Below are 21,402 nucleotides of genomic sequence, written 5' to 3'. Positions count from 1 at the left end.
TTTTATTCCAGAGAACAAAATAATGAAATCAGGTCTTGTTTGTCGCATTGTTTGACATGTTATCAAACAAGGCCCAAGAGTGAAGCTAAGATTACGGAACCATGAACGCAGCCAGAGGAGCTTAAAACAAACAAAGGCACAATATCGAAAATGAGATGATTGATGGTTTAGAGCGATAAGCATTTCATTGTACATCAGAAAGTCAGAGACTACCAACCTCGTCGCAAGAATTACACCGATGAAAACACTCTCTCCAACACATTAAAAGCACTACTTCAAGGTAATAAAAGTTCAAAAACTACTATCACAGCCGCTGCAGTGCCGGGAGATCAAGAAATATCTGCTAAACCTCATTTTGGATTCCTCAGAACAATGATAACAGAGTCTCCTCGCAGGAACATTTTGCTGATGAACCTATCTTTGTTGACAGGCATGGCTTTCTTCTTACCTTTGCCTGTCTTTGGCACCTGAAATTGATGAACAATAAATGAGTAAATTTAACAGCTTGAAAAGGATAAAACAGATAATAAATTAATTGACAGGGAAAGACAACCTCAGTCCACATCTCCCTAACATTTTCAAGAACCATGTTGCAGTGCCGATCAAAAGCTCTCACGCGACCCAGGAGCTTCTTATTGTTCCGGCAATTTATGAGCACCTGAAAAGACAATGAATCATCAAAAACTTACTCAAAGCCACATCGGTGCTGCGGGCATCAGATTGATGAATTTTAACTCATTCACTCCAAGAATTTTGTTTGTCGTACAATTAATAGATTGATGAACCCAAACAGATCTTCAAGGTGCTTCCCAGATCAATAACACCAGGATTTACGCGCACTATATTACCTAGTAATCGGAAACTATCATGATTCTGAAGGACAGTCCTACTTAATCCATGTGCAACTACCACTTACCTTGGCGTACTTCTTGCTGAAAAAAGATAAAAGAAAACTGTGTTCCAGTCTCACAAGATTAGGTTCTCTACAATCCTAGTTGACTCACAAAAGATTCTCCATTAAAATGTTTAGCTATGTTTACTGATCAGTACTCTATCATGATTCCAAAGTACAGTCCTCTTACTTAATCCATGTGCAACTACCACTTACCTTAGCGTCCTTCTTGCTGAAAGAAAAAAAAATGAAATTGTATTTCAGCCTCACAAGATTAGGTTCTCTACCATCCTAGTTGCTGTACAAAAGATTCTCCAATAAAATGTTTAGCTATGTTTACTTATCAGTACTCCTTACTATTTGGTAAAAAATATCAAGTCTATGAAAACATCACATGTCGATGAAGTACTGACGTGAGGCCACTAAGATATCGTACCTGTGTATTGTTCTTGACACTCATCATCAGCACTGACAGTGGGCCTGTGTTAAATTCCTCTTCCTCATTCTTGGTAGCCTGTACCAGAAGGTATAGATAAGATCTCAGTCATTATGAAATTATATTCATAATAACAAGTACACCCAAAAGTCAAATCAAACACATTTAAAACAACAAATGTAAATACTGAGATGAAACAGTTTTAAGTTTTCCCCTCACAGTGTGCTCAACACCAAATCATCATATCATAACCAAATTCTAGTAACAGCAACAAGTTTTAAAACTCTGTCAGGCTGACGTCCACACATTCCTTTAAACATTCAGAAGAAGGGGAGATTATGAACTTATGTTTTCTTGCAGATCTCCAGTTATATCCATTAAATGGAATTATAATGCACGTACAAATTATCTCACTGGAAAACAGCATGAAGATAAAGCTCATGATTTCCAACAAGTATTCAATCTGACAAATGTGCAGTTCACAGTACACATGAATCCTGTCACGACTCATTATTTACTATTGACGTAGATCGCAAAATCGCCTCATAAACAATTTCAGTGCAGAAGCATTTTACAGTAATCAGAAAATCCTCAAAGGATAGCAGAACAGACAAGTTGAATCAAAAAGCATGAGATAACAGAGATTTGTAAGATTGCTTACAGTGGGATCTTCCTCCATTGCTCTACTGCAAGAGCAGAAAGCAGGAAAAACAATGTGTCAACAACCATCCTTGATTACTACTACAAAATTCACGAGGTAGAAAAAATTTGATAACAAATAGATCACTACCCTTTCACAAAAATGCAAAAGATGACAGAGAGGAACATCTATAGTTGACAAAAAATAAGAAACAAGTGAAGGAACCCTAAATCCTAATAAAAGGGGGACTTCATTGAGATCATACTACTACAAGAAAATGCTACTGCTTTAAAAGGAAATTGAGCAAATAGCAGTTGTCATATGGGTGTGAATGAAGATCCACTGGAACCAGGAACCGCCAAACCGGCTGGTTCTAGGCGATTGCCAAGGGTGGCAGTCTGATTCCTATTCCAATTTATGGAACTATTTTGATCTGGTTCCCAGTTCCCCTGGGAGAAAGAAAGAGGGGGGGGGGGTCACCAATTTATTTCTTTTACTTTTATTTTATTTCTTAAAGAACACTTTACTAAATAAACCCTAATCCCTTCTCTGCCTCCTCTTTCCCTCTCGCATCTTGCCTCTCAACTCATGCCTCTTTCCCTCTCTTTCGTCTCAACTCTCAGTCCCTCTCGGCTCTCGCTCAGCTCTCCGACGACGCCACCTTCTCTCAAGCTCAATGCCTCCCTCCCGTGGTCTCATCTCGAGACTGACTCTCCACCCCTTCTTTATCAACGAAGCGGCAGTTGCGTGCTCTGATTAAGTCCATCCACTATCTAAGGTCTGGAGACTCAAACAGATGTACAACCCTCAAACCGATGTATTTTCCCCTTCTTTTCTTGTCAATCTTAAGTTTGCATTTCTGGCATCTTTTCCTTAATTTTTGGCTTATGCGTGATGGAGGAACTGAAATGAGGCAAACTCATTTGGCGTGAAGCTAAAAATGGTCAAAGTTCTTTGCCTCCAAAATTGGTCATTTTAATCACAGAAACTAAAACGATCACCACCAGGCATACTCTCCTGCAGTGTTCTTCCTCACTGGTTCCATTTACCCACTAGGGAACCGGACCAGTCTGATTCCAGGTCGTGATGGCCTAGTTCCAGGTTCCTAGGTGGAACTGAACTGGACCGGGAACCAATCACCACTAGTTCATCAATAGGCAGATACCCCCAAATTAGGAATTACAAACAACTAATGAGTGCAACACCCCCAAATCCCTCCCCCATCCCACACAAAAAAAGGAGGAAGAAGCACAAAATCAACCCATCCGTTTAAATTAATGAGTTGTTGACAGTTATTGACACAACCTGTCTATGACCCATTTGAATATAATTAGTTAAAAGACTTGTATTTCCATATTATTCATGATTGAGATTTTAATTAACTTAACGAGTGTGCAATCTATATTTGTTATAAATGTATTGAAAATTTTCAGGTCGTATTGATGTTTCACCGGTAAGCACACTAATCATTGTTAGGTTTGGTGACCTGTTCTAGTATACCCTTACATAGAATGTTACACAAACACAGCTGGCAAACATGAATTTCCACCCCTAGGAAGAAGATCGGAATCATGACAGCTGACAAATAGGGCAAGTGCCCTCAAAAGAGGAAATCAGCAATATAATTCATTACTGCACATGAAGAACTTTTTAATGCCACCGACAGAGAACTTCACAGGAGAAATGAGATGGCTGACTGGGAATAAAAACTGACACAGGGTGGAATGAATTATGCAGGAAAAATATCTTTGAAGTCTTAGTATCCATCTTATTCAACGATATAGGGGACTGGACTGGTTTACTAACGAAATGGACTAATTGATCTGTACCAGGTCAAAAGGAGGTAGGTGCACCCACGTGTATATGTGCTTGCCCAAAACACAAAGTGTCAAGGGATGATGACATTGCAGATTTGACAACAAAGAGAAAAATGAATCCATAGCCTTGAACTTTCAGATTAAGCTTTTGTGGATGGATCCACAAACGAAACTCCGGTTCATGACAAACAAGCAGGAGTCCCTTACTCCACCCTCTATTTTTCAATCTATGCACATTAGCTCGTCCATATCTCAGCAGGTGACAAGAACTTGGTAAGCAAAGTAAACCTATGATAACCACTAAACAGACAAAATCAAGTTCTAGAAGACTACTGGACCTCGACACCAATGATGCACGTATTTGAATGGAGTCACTTTTCACCTATAATTTCATCCTGATAGTGTTCTCCCTTGCACAGACATACTCTCACTCCCAAAGCATATATTCCCAAAACACATCTCACAATTTCCTTTACTAAGCCCCTCCAGTCAGCAAATCGGCAAACACAGGCGCCATCAGCGGCTACCACAACATTGCTACTCAGTCAAGGCTCTTGAGCAAGCGAGAATTTCAAAATAAAGACTCAAAAGTTTACAAAACGCAGTAAACTATCCGGGAAGAAAGAACACGCAGCGCCGGCAAATAATTCAATTTAGTCACAGCTCTACGTTCTCAAAAACACAAGCTCCCTGAGCGACAGAAACCATTCGCCGACTGACCGTGCCCTCTCTAAACCCTCAACCGCAAGCGCACTAGGGTTTCAGGCGACAAAACGGCTGCGAACGAAAACAATCGAAGATCGCGAAACCGAGACGGAGGAAAAAAGCAGCAGGAAGGTGGACGTACCTCATGTTGGCTCAGGAAAACAGAGCGCACCTGCAGAGGAGAGGAGAGCGGGAGTTAGGGTTTTTCGACGGCACGAAAGACTCAACGAAGCTAAAACAAAAGAAAAAAAAATCAGATCTTTCGAAACCCAATGGCAAGGCCAAGGTACGTACAGACAGAGAAAGAGAGAAAGAGAGAAAGAGAGAAAGAGAGAGAGAGAGAGAGATCACCGCCGCGGCTAGGGTTTTGCGCAGAGGTTCTTGGGGGAGCTTTCGATCTCCGACGAGGCGGTGGAGAGGAGAGGCTACTGCAGCAGAAGAAGAGCTAGTGCGAAAAGCCCAGGCGAAGAAGAAAATTGAAATCGGAGGGTTTTAGATGCTGTGCACGTGTACAGTGGATGGAGGTAGGCAGTGATGGAATCCGACGGCGGACAACTGCTCCTACCTTGGAGGGCGAAGCAGCTAATTGGGCCCGATTTGGGACGGGTTTGGGCCTTTCGAGCCCGACCCGAAGCAAACGCTCTGAAGAATTGAATTTCAACCATAAGCTTATGGCATAAACATTTTATACTATTTAGATCGTAAGAACCTAAGTAATGACTGATGAGTAAATTGTGACTAAGCGTGCATGACCGGTTGAATTTTGCTAAAAAATGATACGATACATGTCCTACCACCACCTTCATTTAACAATTGCCGACTCTATTTAAAGGATCTAAGAAAATTAGAAGTTGTGTAAATTCGAACGAAAATTTGGGAGAATTCCAAAATTTTTGCCTAGAGAAAAGAAAGGGAAGTTTAGAATTTATGTTATTTCGACTGATGCTAAGAAAGATAGCTAGATAACTTTTTTCTAAAGGGTACTTGAGGTGGATTAACAAGATAGGAATTAAAAGTTATGGCCCTTTTTTTTATAATGAGGACCACACTTTTAGTCACAAACCCGATATGTTAACATTTGTGTTCATCTTGCTCCTCCAATTAACGGGGCCACATAAGGGATCAAATCCATTTCCTTCACGGGAAAAGTTTCCGTTTTCCGTTGAATGATCTAATCCTGGACCTAGGCAAAGAGTCGGTGCGGCTTCTGGTTCGGGCTTTAACGTGTAAACAAAAGCTCTTATAGCTCAATTAGGTGGGAGTTTGGCGTGCATGTTTGAGGTTGACCGATCCAGTTAACCCGCTCATCGGTTCTTTGACCGCTCCGGTTAGCAACCAAAAAAACCGGACATTATAGTCCAAATAAGCTATCCCACGTTTTATCCACCCCAATTTGGTCTAAAAGTGCACCGCCAAATGCCAGATGAAAATGATCTGAAGGATTCTTCAAAAGCGATCGACCTGGATGTTCGCCTGGATGTTCGCAGTTACGGTTCGGTTCTCTCGAGAACTAGGAATCAGCAGTTCTTAAAAGAGTGAAACCGAACCGAGTCACCTTAAAATTTAGAATCAGATCGGTTCTCACTGGTTCGATTTTCCGATTCTACCGCAAAACTAAACTACATCTTACTAAAACTCTTCTTGTAAGGAAATGTCACATGGGTCAAACTTTGGAAATTATGTGTAAACTCAATCAGTTACGAAGAATTCATGCTACTTCACCGATGACCCGATAGAAAGCTTTCCAAGTTTTCATCAAGATCATACAACCTCAATTATTCGTTAACATCACCAACGAAAGTTGAGTCGCATCTGGAGAAGCCGGATCGGGTTTCGCACGAAAAACATTTCTGTGAACATCTTTGCAAGTCTCTCTGTCCGAGCACCGGAGTTTCGGACCAAGATCACATGGCGGAGTGCTGGAACGAGCGCCGTCCCTTCAATCCGCACAAGTAACTCCTGTTCCGCTGCCTCTGCTTGCCATTCATCATCACAGCTGCTGCCGGCGAGGATGTCACGAATCTCTCGATGAAGCCGTTGTTGCTCGATGGAAGGACGGGCTTTGCAGGGAAGGAATCCATGTCGGTGTCCGTGTTGCAGCGCCTGTCGAGCCAGGCGATGATGTCGGAGAAGACGATGTCGATGTTGTCATCGGGCTCGCCGGAGGTGAGGCCGTGCCACATGCCCGGGTAGAGCCGGATGGTCTTGTCCCTGCTGCTGGCCTGCTCGTACAAGGCCTTGCTCACTTCCGGGTCCGTCACCACGTCCGCTTCCCCATGCAGCACGAAGAACGGCAGAGTCACCTGCATCGCAAAGAGTCAATCACCAACCCAAATCAAAGCTCGAGCAGCAACAGAGAAGGCAGTTGTGCGCACTCAACATCGCTATTTCAAGCCGATATACCGCGACATATTTCGTGAGGTTCTCTGAAACCGCAACCTGCGAAAACTTGGGTCTTATTGACATAACGAGAGGTGGACATGTCTACCGTTCGGAGTGCATCTTGTTTTCAAAATCTTGATTAACATCAGAACGAGTCTGAAAATGTCCTGCTTACAAATTAGACACGAACGTATCGAGGTTTCATTCTACATTTCGAAGCCAGAAGTCAATCTATCTAATCAAATGTTGGCTAGCGCCTCCTGGAAATGAATGCGCAGAATGTCCAAATTCAGCGGAAATGATTCTAAACTTCTGTTTATCTGTTATGGATGACTTAGAAAGAGAGACATACTAAGTATGATGAGACTGCAGCGAAATTGAAAATGTTAGATGTTACCTCATGTAAGGTGTCTTCAAGTCTCATGCTGGCTCTGAGCATCTCCAATGCTGTTTTCAGCCGTGGCTTGTCTTGATATATCAACTTGTTGCTTCTCACCTGCGATCGTCATTGGAATCACAAGCATATGTCACTGCCGATCCGCTCGACCGAACCAAAAAAAAAAAAAAAAAAAAATCAGTGAGCAGGAGTGGAAGTAGGCAATGGTATCGACCTGTTCTCGCTTGATAGGGTCCTTGAAGGCGGAATCGATGACATCCTTTGTTGGGACTATCTTCCATTTCGGGATTATCTCTTCCACCCTCGTGAGCAGGTTCACTACCACTGGGTGCGGCTTCACCTTCTCTGATATCTGCACATTTTAATGTCGCCGAAACAAGAGAGGCGTCACCATGTCAGATTGGCCGAATCAATGAGAAACCCGATACTTGCATGATTGGATTCAAGTTATAATGGTCATCCACGCGAGCACTTGTCGTTACCTTGCACATAGGTGCCACAAGAAGGGCGCCGGTCCAAAAGGCGGGGTCTTTCTTGTGTAGAAGCAGCGCGACGGCTCCTCCCATGGACTCTCCATACAGGAACCTGCTCTTGCCTCTGTACTCATCTTGAGCTGAAACAACGTCACAGATTTGGCCAAAGTTGAGGAGGACGCATTGCGTTAGGCCTCATTCAAACAGAACCGAGTGGTAAGCGATTGTGCCTTTACCGCAAACGGACTTGAAGAAATCGTCGCAGTCATTGACTATGTTCTCAAACTTCTTGATGTAACATCGGGCTCCCATGGAACGGCCATGACCCTCATAGTCGATCCCGAACACCCCGTATCCTGCTCTGGCCAATCTCGTTCCGCATTCTATCAATCATTTAACCAAAACCACGCAGAATGGATTGAGCTCCAGAACAGCATCTCTATTTCAGATCACTTGCAGTGTACATTACAATCCACATATCTCCAAACAGAAACGAAAGAGAAAACCACCTATTTAATTAACATCTGCAGTATGCTTTCTTATGCAATTGAATGGCCAAGATATGAGTTTCCTCTGATTAAGTAGTCAACAAATTTCGTTGCACTGTATTTAACATTGAATGGAATTAGACCAGCCCAGTTCAGCTACATGAATAGCTTAATACAGAAGATCAGTTAACCAGGGAGTGCTTGATCTGTCCACCCGCACCATCCGTATTAGTCTATACTTACATTTCCATCTCAAAACTCAAGGGGGAACTTTCTTATGCAATTGAATGGCCAAAATATGAGTTTCCTCTGATTTAAGTAGTCGACCAATTTCGTTGCACTGTATTTAAAATTGAACTGAATTAGACCAGCCCAGTTCAGCTACATGAATAGCTTAATACAGAAGATCAGTTGAACAGGGAGTGCTCAATTTGTCCACCCGCACCGTCCCAATTAGTCTGTACTTACATTTCCATCTCAAAAGTCAAGGGGGAACTTCTATAACCAGTCGGCTCGTGAATATGATCATCTTCAAGCGACGTTGGACAGAATAAAAAGTCCCAGTTAGGTTCGGATCGCTAAGGCCAATTGGGTTCGTCTAAATTATGAGGTAGAGTACAACAAAAAAAGCTCTGAATTGGATGAGGCTGATGATGAACAAAGTGACAGAATGATGGCAGGAAAAAGTATATAGTCCATTCAATAATGGGATGAGAAAGAACAGGACAACCAGCGCCCATGCCCATGCCCATGCCCGGGAGAAAGGCAGAGCAGGACCAGAAAAAGGATGAGGAATATAAGATGAGGGCACCAATCATAGACCCTTCTCGTTTTCAACCTCAAAAGCCCCACCAAACATGCCACGGAGGAAGATAACATATCCTATCACATCTGTTCGGTTTTGGTGAAGGAGATGTCTGAGGAGATGAACCTAGAAAGGCAGTTTTGAATGCTACAACAGTGGACATCAATCGAGACACACGGCGACCGAGGTACATTCGAGAGACTATTCTTCTAGTGGCCCAAGCCATACCCAGCATGACGCAAGGGACTTGAATGAACCGTAAAAAGTAGGAAAATGAGTTGATTCCAATAATTGAACCGGATAAAAACGACATATCGACGGGCTTATCGAATAATCAATGGTAACTCAACCTAAACGTGCACACGCTGATCTTGACTTTTCAATCAGACCTTTCTTTTTGAAGAAATCTAAGAGGCCGATGAGCAATGTGGGTGAACAAACATCGTACGACGGATGGCCAAACCGAAAATTGTGGTCGTGGATGATTAAGGGAGTTGGCCGACAGTCAACAAACCATCCTTTTCTCCAGGAGGAGAAAGGGGGAGTGGTTGGTTCTCCCCTCCCTCTTGACTATGACTAAAGATGGACCCAATTAAGATCGTTGATTCTCGAACCAATTAAGACCAATCGGGTCGCATCGACTATTCTCGAATTTGCTTGAACGTTTTTTTACTGATAGAGCATTCATTATGCATAACAATCCCCTCATAACTGTAATTCTTTCCCATTTAATTACTTAATAATTGTAGAATACTCGTGAACAAAATTCTTTATTTGGGTACGGATTAAGACATTTTCCTTTGACGTGTCAAGGGGTAGGCTGTGGTCTAGTCGAAGCTACAATGGCAGTCCTAGATCATAAAGCAAATCAAACGAAACGAAATGTCTAGATAAGAACAAGACAATTTTATTGCGTTTTCCTTTCCGTGGCCAACGAGGTTATAATTATATGTTGATTCTAGCAGGCTTGCCAGGGCTAGGGCTAGGGCTAGTATCGAAATTACGAAAGGTTACCAAGGCCAGGGTGGTAAACATAGCGACGTGTTCAGACATTCACCGACATCCATCTCCCCTCCGGAGAATCTGTCTCCAGCTAGGACCAAAAGGTCGTGCGCGTAGAACAACCGCACCAGATTTTTTCTAAGGATCAACAGAGATATGCAGACATATGGATCGTCTAAACAAGCTAAATCATCAACAGAGAAAGAAAAAGCTCAAGCAGAGAGAGAAGAGGGAAGAAAGTTTCCGTGAGGAAAAGGGAAGAAAGGTCTTCTGATCAGCGACCATTCACATTAAATTACCTCTCATGAAGCCACTGCACTCCATGCCATAACCTGCAAAGACCATTAAATGACACGCCTTTATTTGATCCACTCCATCGAACCCCACCAACCAAATTTCACAGGCAAGGGCACAAACACAGGGAGAGAGAGAGAGAGAGAGAGAGAGAGAGAGAGAGACCGTGGCAAATGAAAACCAGTGCTTTCGGGGAGGACGAGCATAGCCACCAGCCACAGGTGAAGAGCTGAACCCCTCTGGCGTTCTCTATGTACTCCTGCACGCGCGGGCGCACCACCCCACCACATTTCATCACAAACACGACTCGCATCAGCTCACAAAGTTAGTCCCGAAAATGCCAACGTTGCACCACATGGGACACGGTTAAATGCAAGAAAACAACGAAGAAAGTCGGCGATGAAGCGGGCATATATGTATATTACCTCCTGGTACACAATCTCCTTCATCTTCATGTGCGAGCAAGTAACATAAAGATTATGTCAGTCCAGCGGATCGAGCGGCCGATGTTAAAATGCAGGGGCGACGAGGACCGAGCTGGGAACTCCTCTCAGCAGGGTCTTGGATGAGCGATTTCAGAGGCTGGAAGGAGAGAGATATCAATAAGTGCTTTTTTGCCCAAGAAGGAAAAAGTAAATGGGAACTTCGTGGGGAGGTAAAGCTGGTTAGATAGACGCACGCAGGCAGAGAATCTAGAGAGAGAGAAAGGAGGTGGTGGGTGTGGAGAAATGGGGAGGGTGATGGCGCTTGTCGTACCGGGGGGGAAGATTATATGAGATTTTGGGTTATGGGGGTCGCGACCGAGCGAAGTCTAAAAATCATTATCCCGTCGGGGTCCCGCCATCCTTATCTCACGTATCCCAATATATATGGGCTCTCTCTCTCTATCTGTCTTGACCTCATTTAATTGGGAAAAAGAAAAGAAGAAAGCAATAGCTACCTCGGAATCCTTGCAAAAACTGTTTTATTAAATGAGGTGAGGGTCCGTCATTAAATATTGAAAACGGACCGATAATGAGAACGGACCGATAATGAGAACGCTCAATTCGTTGGTAACAGTAATTTTCATGCCATTTCTATGCAATGGCAAAATGATATTAAGAATATCGAAACTTTTGTACGGTACTTTCATTTTTGTGTTAAAAATTTTTTGAGCGATTATTTTGATATCATGCCGGTAGAAAAATGACTACTTAAATACATCCAACAATAAGGCTCCGTTCGTTTCGCGGAAAATATCATGTTTTCGGAAAACATTTTCCTAGAAATCATTTTCCAGGAAAATGACTCTATTTTCCGGTCTTCGGCCAAAATCTAAAATTTAAGTGGAAAATATTTTCCGCCGTTCGTTAGCTCATTTAATTGTTTAGGAAAAATTATCAAAAATTAAATTTTAATATTTTTAATTGACCACAAAATTTATTTTATTTATTTATATTTTTAAAAATCGAAATTTTTATTATTTATTATTTATTATTCTTTTCCTTCCTCCTTCCTCCTCCTTCTTCCTCCTCCTTCCTCCGCCGTCGCCTCCTTCCTCCTTCTTCCTCCTCCTTCCGCCGCCGCCACCTCCTTCCCGCTTGACGATGGCCGGCCGCCCAAACAACCAAGACCCTGGCCAAATCCGGCGAGCTCGAGGCTCGGCCGATCTCATCCGAGCTCGTCGGATCTGGCAACAGAGCTCGAGCTCGCCTGAATCCGGTGAGCCGCGAGCTCCGCCGCCAGATCCGGCGAGCCGCGAGCTCCGCCGCTAGATCCGGCGAGCTCGAGGCTCGGCTGATCTCACCCGAGCTCACCAGATCTAATGACAAAGCTCGAGCTCGCCTGGATCGGGAGCCCGAGCTCTGCCGCTAGATCTAGCGAGCCGCGAGCTCCGCCGCCGATCCGACGAACTCACGGCTCGCCACCACATGACGAGCGGCCTGGACGGCGGGCTCCCCGCGAGCCTTTCGGCGCCGCCGCGATGCTCCCTCTTGAGCCGGATCCTCTCGAGCGGCTTCGAGCCGCCGGGGAAGCGGAGTGCGGCGGCGGCGGCGGCACCCCGGCCGGAGCAGGCGGGCAGGAGCGGTCGGGGAGGGCGGAGGCTAATCCCGGAGAAGGACGTCGTCGAAGCCATTGCAGTAGGGAGAGCAAGAGAGAGAGAGAGAGAATGAGAACTGAAGGAAGGAAATCGCGCGAGAGCTTGTGCGAGAGGCGAGAGGCCGGGAAAATGATTTCCTTTTTTCAAAAGAGGAAATCATTTTCCAAGATGTCAAGAAGGGATTTTCCGTTGACCGGAAAATGTTTTCCTTGACCGTGATTTTCCGCCCATCTGAACACCAGAAATTTCGGAAAATATTTTTCTGGAAGTTATTTTCCGCGAAACGAACGGAGCCTAAGTTCTGATAATTTGTTCTATATAACTTTGTATATAAATTTTTAATATCGACATGGACTTATTATGAAATAGGAAGTCCGAGACTTCCTTTTTTCTCTTTCTAATGCCAAAATAGACAAATCACGGCTCTTGAAAGCTTAAGCTCACAGGAAGTCACGATTCTTCTCCAATGGGACCAACCCGGTCCAAATCGAAGGTAGAAGCGGTTTTTGCAGCTCCACCTCCACCTTATAAATGCAAGCCATTCCTCCTCCCCCTTTCGACATCACCACCGTCATCTCCTCTTGTTCCCACCGCAGCTCCGCCGCCTTCATCGACGCCTCCTTCGGCCTCCACATCCGCTTCCTCGAGCTCTAGCAGCTCGTTGACTCCCTTGCCTCCGGCTCCTTATTTACTCTCATCGCTTCATCTTTATTACTATCCACCCTCAAAACCTAGTGTTATATTTTCAATTCCGAAAAAAAAGAAATCCCAAAAATGAAGCAGCATACCTCCATTGCAAATTCTTGGCACTAATTTTGCCCCAAATCCTCGATTGTGAGTTAGGCTTTGAAGAAGAGGCTGACTTTGTCATAGATCATGGATCGTGAGGCAAGGTTTTGAAGAAGAGGCTGAATTTGAGGTAATCATGCATCAAAGGACATCGATTTTTTTTTTTTTTTAATGATGTTGACTTGTTATGCTGGTGAGCCACGTTTGTCAAAAAAGAAAAGAAAATAGAATATTGCTAGGTCAGATTTTCAATGTCTCAAATGGATGATGGCACTTAATAATAATTATGATAATTATTATTATTTACCAAAATTGCACTATATGATTATTGAAAAGTTTCGACATTAAAGTGAAAGTCTTATAGAGAGGTTATGGTATTTCTAGTATCCTTTAGTATCCTTTTCCAATGAATGGCAAATAGTGACCTATCAACCACTTGCAAGCAATCCCAATTTGCACATGTACCTTTAACCAAGCAGTAGTCATGGTTAATCAGAACTGGACCTATAAGTAATAGGTGAAAGAGTATTTAAATATTATATTGCTTTTTCATATAATAATTTAAACTTTTAAAACAATTAATAGTGGTTCCATAAAATTTTAAAAAGGAAACTAGCCAACTCCTCCATTCAAGTCCATTGGATAATCTCTCCAAGTGATTTTGATGATAACAAAACTTAATCCAAATATCCACTGAAGTTGTTTAAGTGTGTAAAGGCTCATATTACACCATGCAAAGACTAGATTCTTATTCTAAAAGCATTTGAGCCAAATTTCACTAAGTCTGAAAATTTGCAAAAGGAAGGTTGGGAAACCAAGGGCCTCTTTGGAAACATTTATGTTCCTTCGTTTTTTTGTTCTTTTATTCCCTGGCACAAATAAAAAAAAAGAACAAAAATCTGTTTGATAACGCCAACTTATATTTCTATTTCCTAGGATAGAAAAGTAGCAAGAGAATAGATTTAGAACAAAAACAAGAAAAAAAAAAAGTATCTTCTTGTTCATGGGAACAATTTCTAGAAATAAGCTAATTTTCTTTTTTTATTTTTCTTTTGTTCTTATCTCTTGCCGCAGCCACCGCAGGCCACCTTCGACCACCTGGGGCCACAGTCAACTGCTAGCCGTTGACCGGTGTCGCCATCGCCAGTGACTGCCACCGGCCACCACCGTCCTCCAACTGTTGGTCACCTACACCGCTTGCTGACCGCCGCCGACTGCCAGCGTCAACCATCGCCATCTTCAAATTGCTCACCGCTGTCGCCCGACCACCACCCACAACCCACCGGCCGCCGCCCCTCTCACGGCCACTTGTCCGCCTCCAGCAGCCGATGGGCTGTGGGCGGTGATCGGGTGGTGGCGATAGGCAGTAGGTGAGCGGCGGTCGAAGTTTGGCCGTCCGTGAATAAGAAGCAAAAAAAATACAAAAATTTGTTGATCGTACTAAACCCATTCCTATTATTTTTTATTCCAAGAATAAATATTTGTTGTAGTTACCAAACATCTTATTTTACTCAAAAATTGTTCCCAATAATAAAAATAGAAAAAAAAAACTTTTTTGAAAAGAAATTGTTCCCCAAAACAGAAGTGTTACCCAACCGATCCCAAATTTCACTCGGTTAGTCTATTGAAGATTACTGCATTTTCTCATTTGATTGCTTAATAGGTGCTCCATGGGTGCTTTCATTGCACTATTTTATCAATGATATTAACATTTGCTTTCTATGAAGTTCTTCCTCTTTTCCCCCCTAAATTTCCCCTCCTCTTGTCTTTGATCTTTGCTACTTCATATTATTTATATTTTAACCATTGTGATTCGCCCCAATGGCCACCCTTCCAACATGGAAGGAGGAGGTGAAAAGTTCAAATCTCCACCTTCTCAGGGGGATGGGGTAGGGATGCGTAAGTTTCAAGAGTGGGTTTCGACTCCTATACCCTGCACGAAACAGAGTAAAAGTCTGAGAGTGAGTGTAGAGTAGGGAATAGAATAGGATTGACAAAAAAAAAAATTATTTATATTTTCAATCGTTCTATTTTTCATTGCCATTTATTCTCTTGACTGGAATTAGACAAGAACATCGGTCCTCCTCATTGTGTGATGTCAATTCTTTGACTCATTCTTTAATGGACTTCACTAGAAGCATCAAACCGGAATATGGCGGCACGTAAACTTTCGGCTGTTGGGTGGAAATAACTTATTCGTGTAATAAACATGATGCCTGAAAACCCAACAAAAATCAGCGATTTTCATCAAAGATCCTCGAGTAATTTCACGATCAGTTGTACCAAATCCAATTATATTTGTACTAACAGATCATAGCCCATGCGATGGGGCAAGCAAGGAATATGTTTGTTTCAATGTCATAACTCATTTGACCACAAGAGAAGATTGTAATTGATCGCCGGGTGAAAGTCGATTAAGAAAATCAGTCGACAATGATAATGTTATCTAATAAGAACCGACATGATCAACGGCATAAGATGATGCAGCACATATACCTTTCTTGTTCACCAGGTTCATCCGAATGAACGTCACGCGGGCTAGCTAGTTTTTGCACATTTTCAGCATTTGAGTTTTAGTGTAGAGTGTGTTTGGTATTTTCAATGGGGTCTCAACCTCCAAAGTTCCTTAGGGATATAATAAACCTTTTAGCAACCATTTTGAATGAACTTTCACTCCAAAATTAGTATTGAAAAAGTTAAAGCCCAATATTAGTAGAGACTAGCTTTGAGTTTTCAGTATTTGGTCAAATACTAAAACTCTTTTTTTCTTCCAAAACTATCATCACCAATTTTTCAAAATTCCAATCTCGTCCTTCATTATTATTATTTTTAATTATGAAAAGACCAAACCCTTTGTCGGACTGATGAAGGGCTACGATCACCAATGAGCCAGATCTAGCACCAGTAGCCATCGGTCGAGTCACACGACCCTTGCCAAAGGTCCCCGACATCGGGCGACCTTGATTGATGGCCGTTGACCCCAAATCTAGCTAGCCAATGATTGTAGCCCTTCGCTGGTCCAACAAAAGGTTTGGTCATTTTTCAAAAAAAGAAATAATAATATATAGACTATCAAAGCCCATTACAAAAGTTTTTTTAACAAACACGCATGCAACTTAAAATAATCCATTTGCAAAGATGTTTTAATCAAACACAATTTGTATTTTCCCAAATAATTTTAACTTTCAATATTTGCATTACATTCAAAATCCATTTACAAAGCTATACCAAACGCACCATAGTCCTATCAAAGACGCGGAAAAGAGTCGTCTAGATGGACCTGCCAAAGCGCTTATAAACCAATTCCCCCGTCCAATTAGACAAAAAGTACATCCTGTAAACATTGACATCTACAATCTTGGAATCTAGTATTTCTTTCTGGGCTCCTTATATCAAATTCGCGAGGATACATACATATCCATGAAAATATCATTTATTTCACAGCCAGTGTCCTCGCATCAAGTGATGTAAATCTGACGCGATGTAGTTCGTAGTGTGAATGGTGCAATCGACCATAATTCCAGGCAGTTCCAACTGCCAGCGGACAAGATAATTTATTGCGACCGATGCACTTTTACTCCTGCTCAACGATCCCCGCTAACCTTTCTTCATTCCATGGTTCCCCTTCCTCCGTACATTGGCTAAAGCCCCGAGTTAACAGGAGAGCACATCATTTGCAAAGGAGATCCCCAAGTGAAGTGATCAACATAATGCAATGATGTCTGAAATCCATTCCTTGATAATTGATAAAATGACATAAATAATTTATAAACTTTATTCCAATTTATAATACAATCTTTGAATTGTTAGGCAAAACTTAGAAGCTATGGTGCAATCACGGAGAGGAGAGAAATCTACAACCTTCACTTTTCCTAGACTTTTACAAATCACAAATGATTTATAAACGTTAGTCCAATATATAATGTGGTCTTTGAATTTTTAGACAAAACTCAAAAGCTATGGTGTAATCACAAAGAGTAGAGAGATCTGTAGCCTTTACTTTTCCTAGACTTTTAATCTGCTTATTGTAACTCCTTATATTGATAAATATTCAAATTAGTCCCTAAACCGAAACTATAGACGTTGCACCTCCTGTCATGGTCCCTTCTATAAGTGTTCAAAGTGGCACCCGATCATTCGTTGTCATTACCTCTTGCCTCCGCCACGAATGAGTCGTCTAATCGATGCGATAATGTCGAAAAAATAGAGACTTGCGAACCATCCTCGAAAGCTCGAGAGCACTCGAGGGTAAAATTACCAAAAAAAAAGTTATAAATCTATATAATTGTATCAATTCAGTCACACAAACATATATAAATATATATAATTGAGTTATAAACATTTTACATTTGTGCCTTACAAAAAAAAACACATTTTACATTTGTGCCAATTCAGTTGGTGCTAAGGCTGGAGCCTGGAGGTGGAGCCAATCTCCTTTTCTACCACGTCGAGGAATCGATCTCAACGATGCCCCTAAAGATCTTCTCCTTCTCACGGATAGCGAAACGGTCACGAGAGAGGGAAGGATGATTCGCAAAGACAAGTGTCACGGTCCGAAAGAAGGCCGATCCGAGAGGTTCATCAATCGGCCCGTGACACAAGGGTGCAAGAGTTGGAATGTCAGGGAAAAGGGGCGAGCGAGAGTGAGAAGTATAAAAGGAGGAGGAATGGGGGGCACATTTATGGGGTTCCACACTTCGTGAGATATCTTTAAGGGTGTGCATGACAAAATTTCTGGAATAAAAATTAATTTCTTGCCAGAAACACATTTAATAACAATTCAAAATTTCTATTTATAAAATAAAAATCCATTTCATAGCTAAATAAAATTTCTTTTTCTAGGAACGGCAATGACAAGCGTCTAGTGGCTGGAGTCCAACATACGGCGACCAACGTTCGACGTCTAGTGACCGACAGTAAACAATCGAAGTCCGAAGTCCGACGTTCGATGTCTGGAGCCAAGTTTGATGACCAACGACGGGCAACCAAAGTCCAGACACTGACACCGGAGTCCGGCGATCGGCGACTGGCGTCCAACATCCAAAGTTCGACGTCCGACGTCTGACATCTAGAGTCCGGGATAGGAGGCCAACGGCAGGTGGCTAGTGACCGAAGTTCGGTGGCGGGTGGTGGGCGGCCGACATTCGACGACCAGTGGCGAGCGATGGACGGTCACCAGTGAACATCCAATGGTTGGTGATGAGCCTCCGGCATCCAATGATTGGTGATGAACAACCAACGACTGGTGGGAATCCGGCATCTAGCGACCAATGATTGGAGATGAGTGGTGGGAGTGTGATGGCCGCGATCGACGTCCGATGGCCAGCGGTCGACGGCTAGTGGCCGAGGTTGGTAACAGGCAGTTGACAACTGGCGGTGGGCGTTCAGCATCCCACGAGCGGCAAGTGGGCGACGGGCGATAACAAGAGTAAACGATGAAGAAAAATTTAATTTCTCATTTCTATTCCAGAAATAGAAAAGTTAAAAATTTTAACTTTTGATTTCTGTTCCAAATTTATTTTTGGAATAAAAATCTGTTCCAGAAATAAAAAAATGAAATTGCGTTACTAAATGGATTTTTGTTCCAAACCTATTCTAGAGAATAGAAAAACAGATAAATAGAAAAATAGAAATTTTGTCATGCGCGCCCTAAGAAAATGAATTCATTTTCCAAATGAAAAGACAAACATTTCCAATCACTAAACTAATCATTTTTTTGGAGAGATCATTTTCCTTTATCATGGAAAACAAAAGCACTCATAATTCGTATACATGGTGTCATAATGTTTAAAAAAACACAATCCTTTTAATTAGCAGCTGATATTCCTTTTTTTTTTTTTAAATCAAAGATAATTCATGTGCATGCCTTGACAAACTATGGCCAGGATAAGTACACTTTGGTGCCATAATTGAAAAAAAGTTTCCATCGGATCACTTAATAGCTAAATCGGAGAAAAAACGATCATTTTGGTACCAATGGCGAGATTCCGGCCAAAATGATTACGTGGCATTTATATTTTTTAAAAAAAAAAAAAAAAAGTGGCTCAGCTTTTAAACAACGTTGTTTTCCATCCTCTTCAAAAAACAACGTCATTTTGCCCTTATACGTGGACATCCTCGCAAAAACGACACCGTTTAGCTCGTATGTGGATTGAAATTAGGGTTAGGGTTTCTTCCTCGCCGCTCGGCCACTGTTGTTCGCCTGCCAACGCTTAGCTATCGTCGCTCGGCTACCATTGTAGATGCTAGGTGAGCGAGGGAAGAATGAGATTGTTGCTCAAGCAAGAAGTGGCGGAAAAAAATAGGAGGCGAGGGCGGAGGAGGAGAAGGAGGAAGAAGAGAGTCGAGGTGCCGCTACTAGTGCGCCACCGCCACCGCCACCGCCGGTGCCATTGTTGGTGCTGCTGCGGTGCGCTGCTGGTGTTGCTACTGGTGCCGTTTGCTGCTGTGTCATTCTTCAGGGAAGAAGACGTGCCTCTTCTCTCTCTCTCTCTCTCTCTCTCTCTCTCTCTCTCTCTCAATTTAGGGATTTAAGGTTTCGATTTGGGGGAAAGAAGCCAAACGACATCGTTTTTGTGGTTTAGATGCTGACTGTGCTCTCCGGAGAGCCACGTTAGCCTAAAAATTAATAAAAACGTGTTTCCGATCAAGAAGAAGACGACAGATTTCCGGTCAAGAAGAAGACGACGTGCCTCCTCTCTCTCTCTCTCTCTCTCTCTCTCTCTCTCTCTCTCAATTTGGGGATTTAAGGTTTCGATTTGGGGGAAATAAGCCAAATGACATCGTTTTTGTGGTTTAGATGCTGACTGTGCTCTCCGGCAAGCCACGTTAGCCTAAAAAATTAATAAAAAAGTGTCACGTCAGATTTCCGATCAAGAAGAAGACGACGTGCCTCCTCTCTCTCTCTCTCACTCTCTCTCTCTCTCTCTAAGATGACATGCCTCCTCTCTCTCTCTCTTTTCAATTTGGGGAAGATGACGTGCCTCCTCTTTCTCTCTCTCTCTTTTTCAATTTGGGGATTTAGGGTTTCGATTTGGGGGAAAGAAGCCAAACGACATCGTCTCTCTCTCTCTCTAATATAAGATGACATGCCTCCTCTCTCTCTCTCTCTTTTTCAATTTGGGGAAGATGACGTGCCTCCTCTCTCTCTCTCTCTCTCTTTTTCAATTTGGGGATTTAGGATTTCGATTTGGGGGAAAGAAGCCAAACGACATTGTTTTTGTGGTTTAGATGCTGACTGTGCTCTCCGGCAAGCCACATTAGCCTAAAAAATTAATAAAAAAGTGTCACATCAGATTTCCAGTCAATCTGATTGGAGTTGGCACTAAAATAATCGTTTTTCAAATTTTTTGCACTAAATGATTCAACGAAAACTTTTGGCATCAAGGTAAGCGCCGTACACAACTTTTTAGCACTGTTAGTGTATTTATCCCGACTATGGCCTAATGATTTTGTCCTAGCACCAACTGAGCCAAACACACACCATTGTAGTCCTCATTCTGGTTGAAGTTTCATTAATGGTAGGAGACCCTATCATGGTGACCATTCATTGTGGGCCTAATACATTCGTTTAGTCACAGCAGAGGCACGCCTAAGGTCTTCATTGTTTCTTCATGGAGATGTTTCATTAAATGTGATTCAAACCACTTTCATCACTCATGCTCTTGTTCAACCTCCACTTTTCACCCCATCGTTCATTGGCAAAAGATGCTCTAACGCCCACACCGGATATGGACCGTTTCTCATGTGCCAATGGGCGAACAGCCCAACCCATGTACTGGCAAGAGCCGAATGAATTTTTCTTTCAAGTGCTAAAAAGTTGGCATGAATGGATACTTAAAGTAACACTTAAATGTTAAAATTGAAACAAAATGAATTTAAGTGTCAATCCGGCTAAAATGCTTACGTGCATAATTTTTGGCTAAGTAAGTGCAAAATGACGTTATTTTGCAAGCTGATGTGACTAGACAATGCAAATATGTCGTTTTAGCACCGACGTGGTAAAAAATTAATATAAAAATTAATTAAATTTATTTAAAACGGCGGTTGAGGGCTAAGCCTTGTTGCTACCTCCCCGCCGCTGCCGGAAGGGTCGGCGACAAAGGGGGAGGGTTTAGCCCTCAACCGCCTCCACTTTTTTCTTTTTTCTTTTAAAAAAAATAATTTTAAATTTTTAAATTTTTTTGTATTTTTATCTTTAAA

General features: G+C 42.4%; 2 protein-coding genes across 3 annotated transcripts; both read right to left on the bottom strand.

Moving 5' to 3' along the window:
- Nucleotides 1-142: 142 nt before the first annotated feature.
- On the bottom strand, nucleotides 143-4,994 carry LOC104456752 (small nuclear ribonucleoprotein Sm D2). Of its 2 annotated transcripts, none has more exons than XM_010071609.3 (6): nucleotides 4,842-4,994; nucleotides 4,633-4,662; nucleotides 1,990-2,014; nucleotides 1,329-1,406; nucleotides 554-658; nucleotides 143-467 (listed from the first exon to the last, which is right to left on the bottom strand). In XM_010071609.3, the coding sequence occupies exons 2-6, from the start codon at nucleotides 4,635-4,637 to the stop codon at nucleotides 351-353; spliced, it is 330 nt and encodes a 109-aa protein (XP_010069911.1). In that variant the 5' UTR covers nucleotides 4,638-4,662; nucleotides 4,842-4,994; the 3' UTR covers nucleotides 143-350. The 2 variants fall into 2 exon arrangements, with proteins under 2 accessions (XP_010069911.1, XP_010069912.1); XM_010071610.3 differs by having other exon boundaries at nucleotides 4,633-4,722; nucleotides 4,842-4,984.
- Nucleotides 4,995-6,131: 1,137 nt separating this feature from the next.
- LOC104456751 (caffeoylshikimate esterase) lies at nucleotides 6,132-11,101 on the bottom strand. The gene is made up of 8 exons (XM_010071608.3): nucleotides 10,757-11,101; nucleotides 10,497-10,590; nucleotides 10,337-10,369; nucleotides 7,979-8,125; nucleotides 7,752-7,882; nucleotides 7,484-7,621; nucleotides 7,270-7,368; nucleotides 6,132-6,793 (listed from the first exon to the last, which is right to left on the bottom strand). The coding sequence occupies exons 1-8, from the start codon at nucleotides 10,784-10,786 to the stop codon at nucleotides 6,395-6,397; spliced, it is 1,071 nt and encodes a 356-aa protein (XP_010069910.1). The 5' UTR covers nucleotides 10,787-11,101; the 3' UTR covers nucleotides 6,132-6,394.
- Nucleotides 11,102-21,402: the final 10,301 nt, after the last annotated feature.

The sequence above is a fragment of the Eucalyptus grandis genome, chromosome 8, assembly GCF_016545825.1.
Source record: "Eucalyptus grandis isolate ANBG69807.140 chromosome 8, ASM1654582v1, whole genome shotgun sequence".
In the NCBI taxonomy this organism is placed as follows: domain Eukaryota; kingdom Viridiplantae; phylum Streptophyta; class Magnoliopsida; order Myrtales; family Myrtaceae; genus Eucalyptus; species Eucalyptus grandis.
The sequence above is the reverse complement of the archived record's forward strand: the minus strand, read 5'-3'. Positions and strand labels throughout refer to the sequence as shown.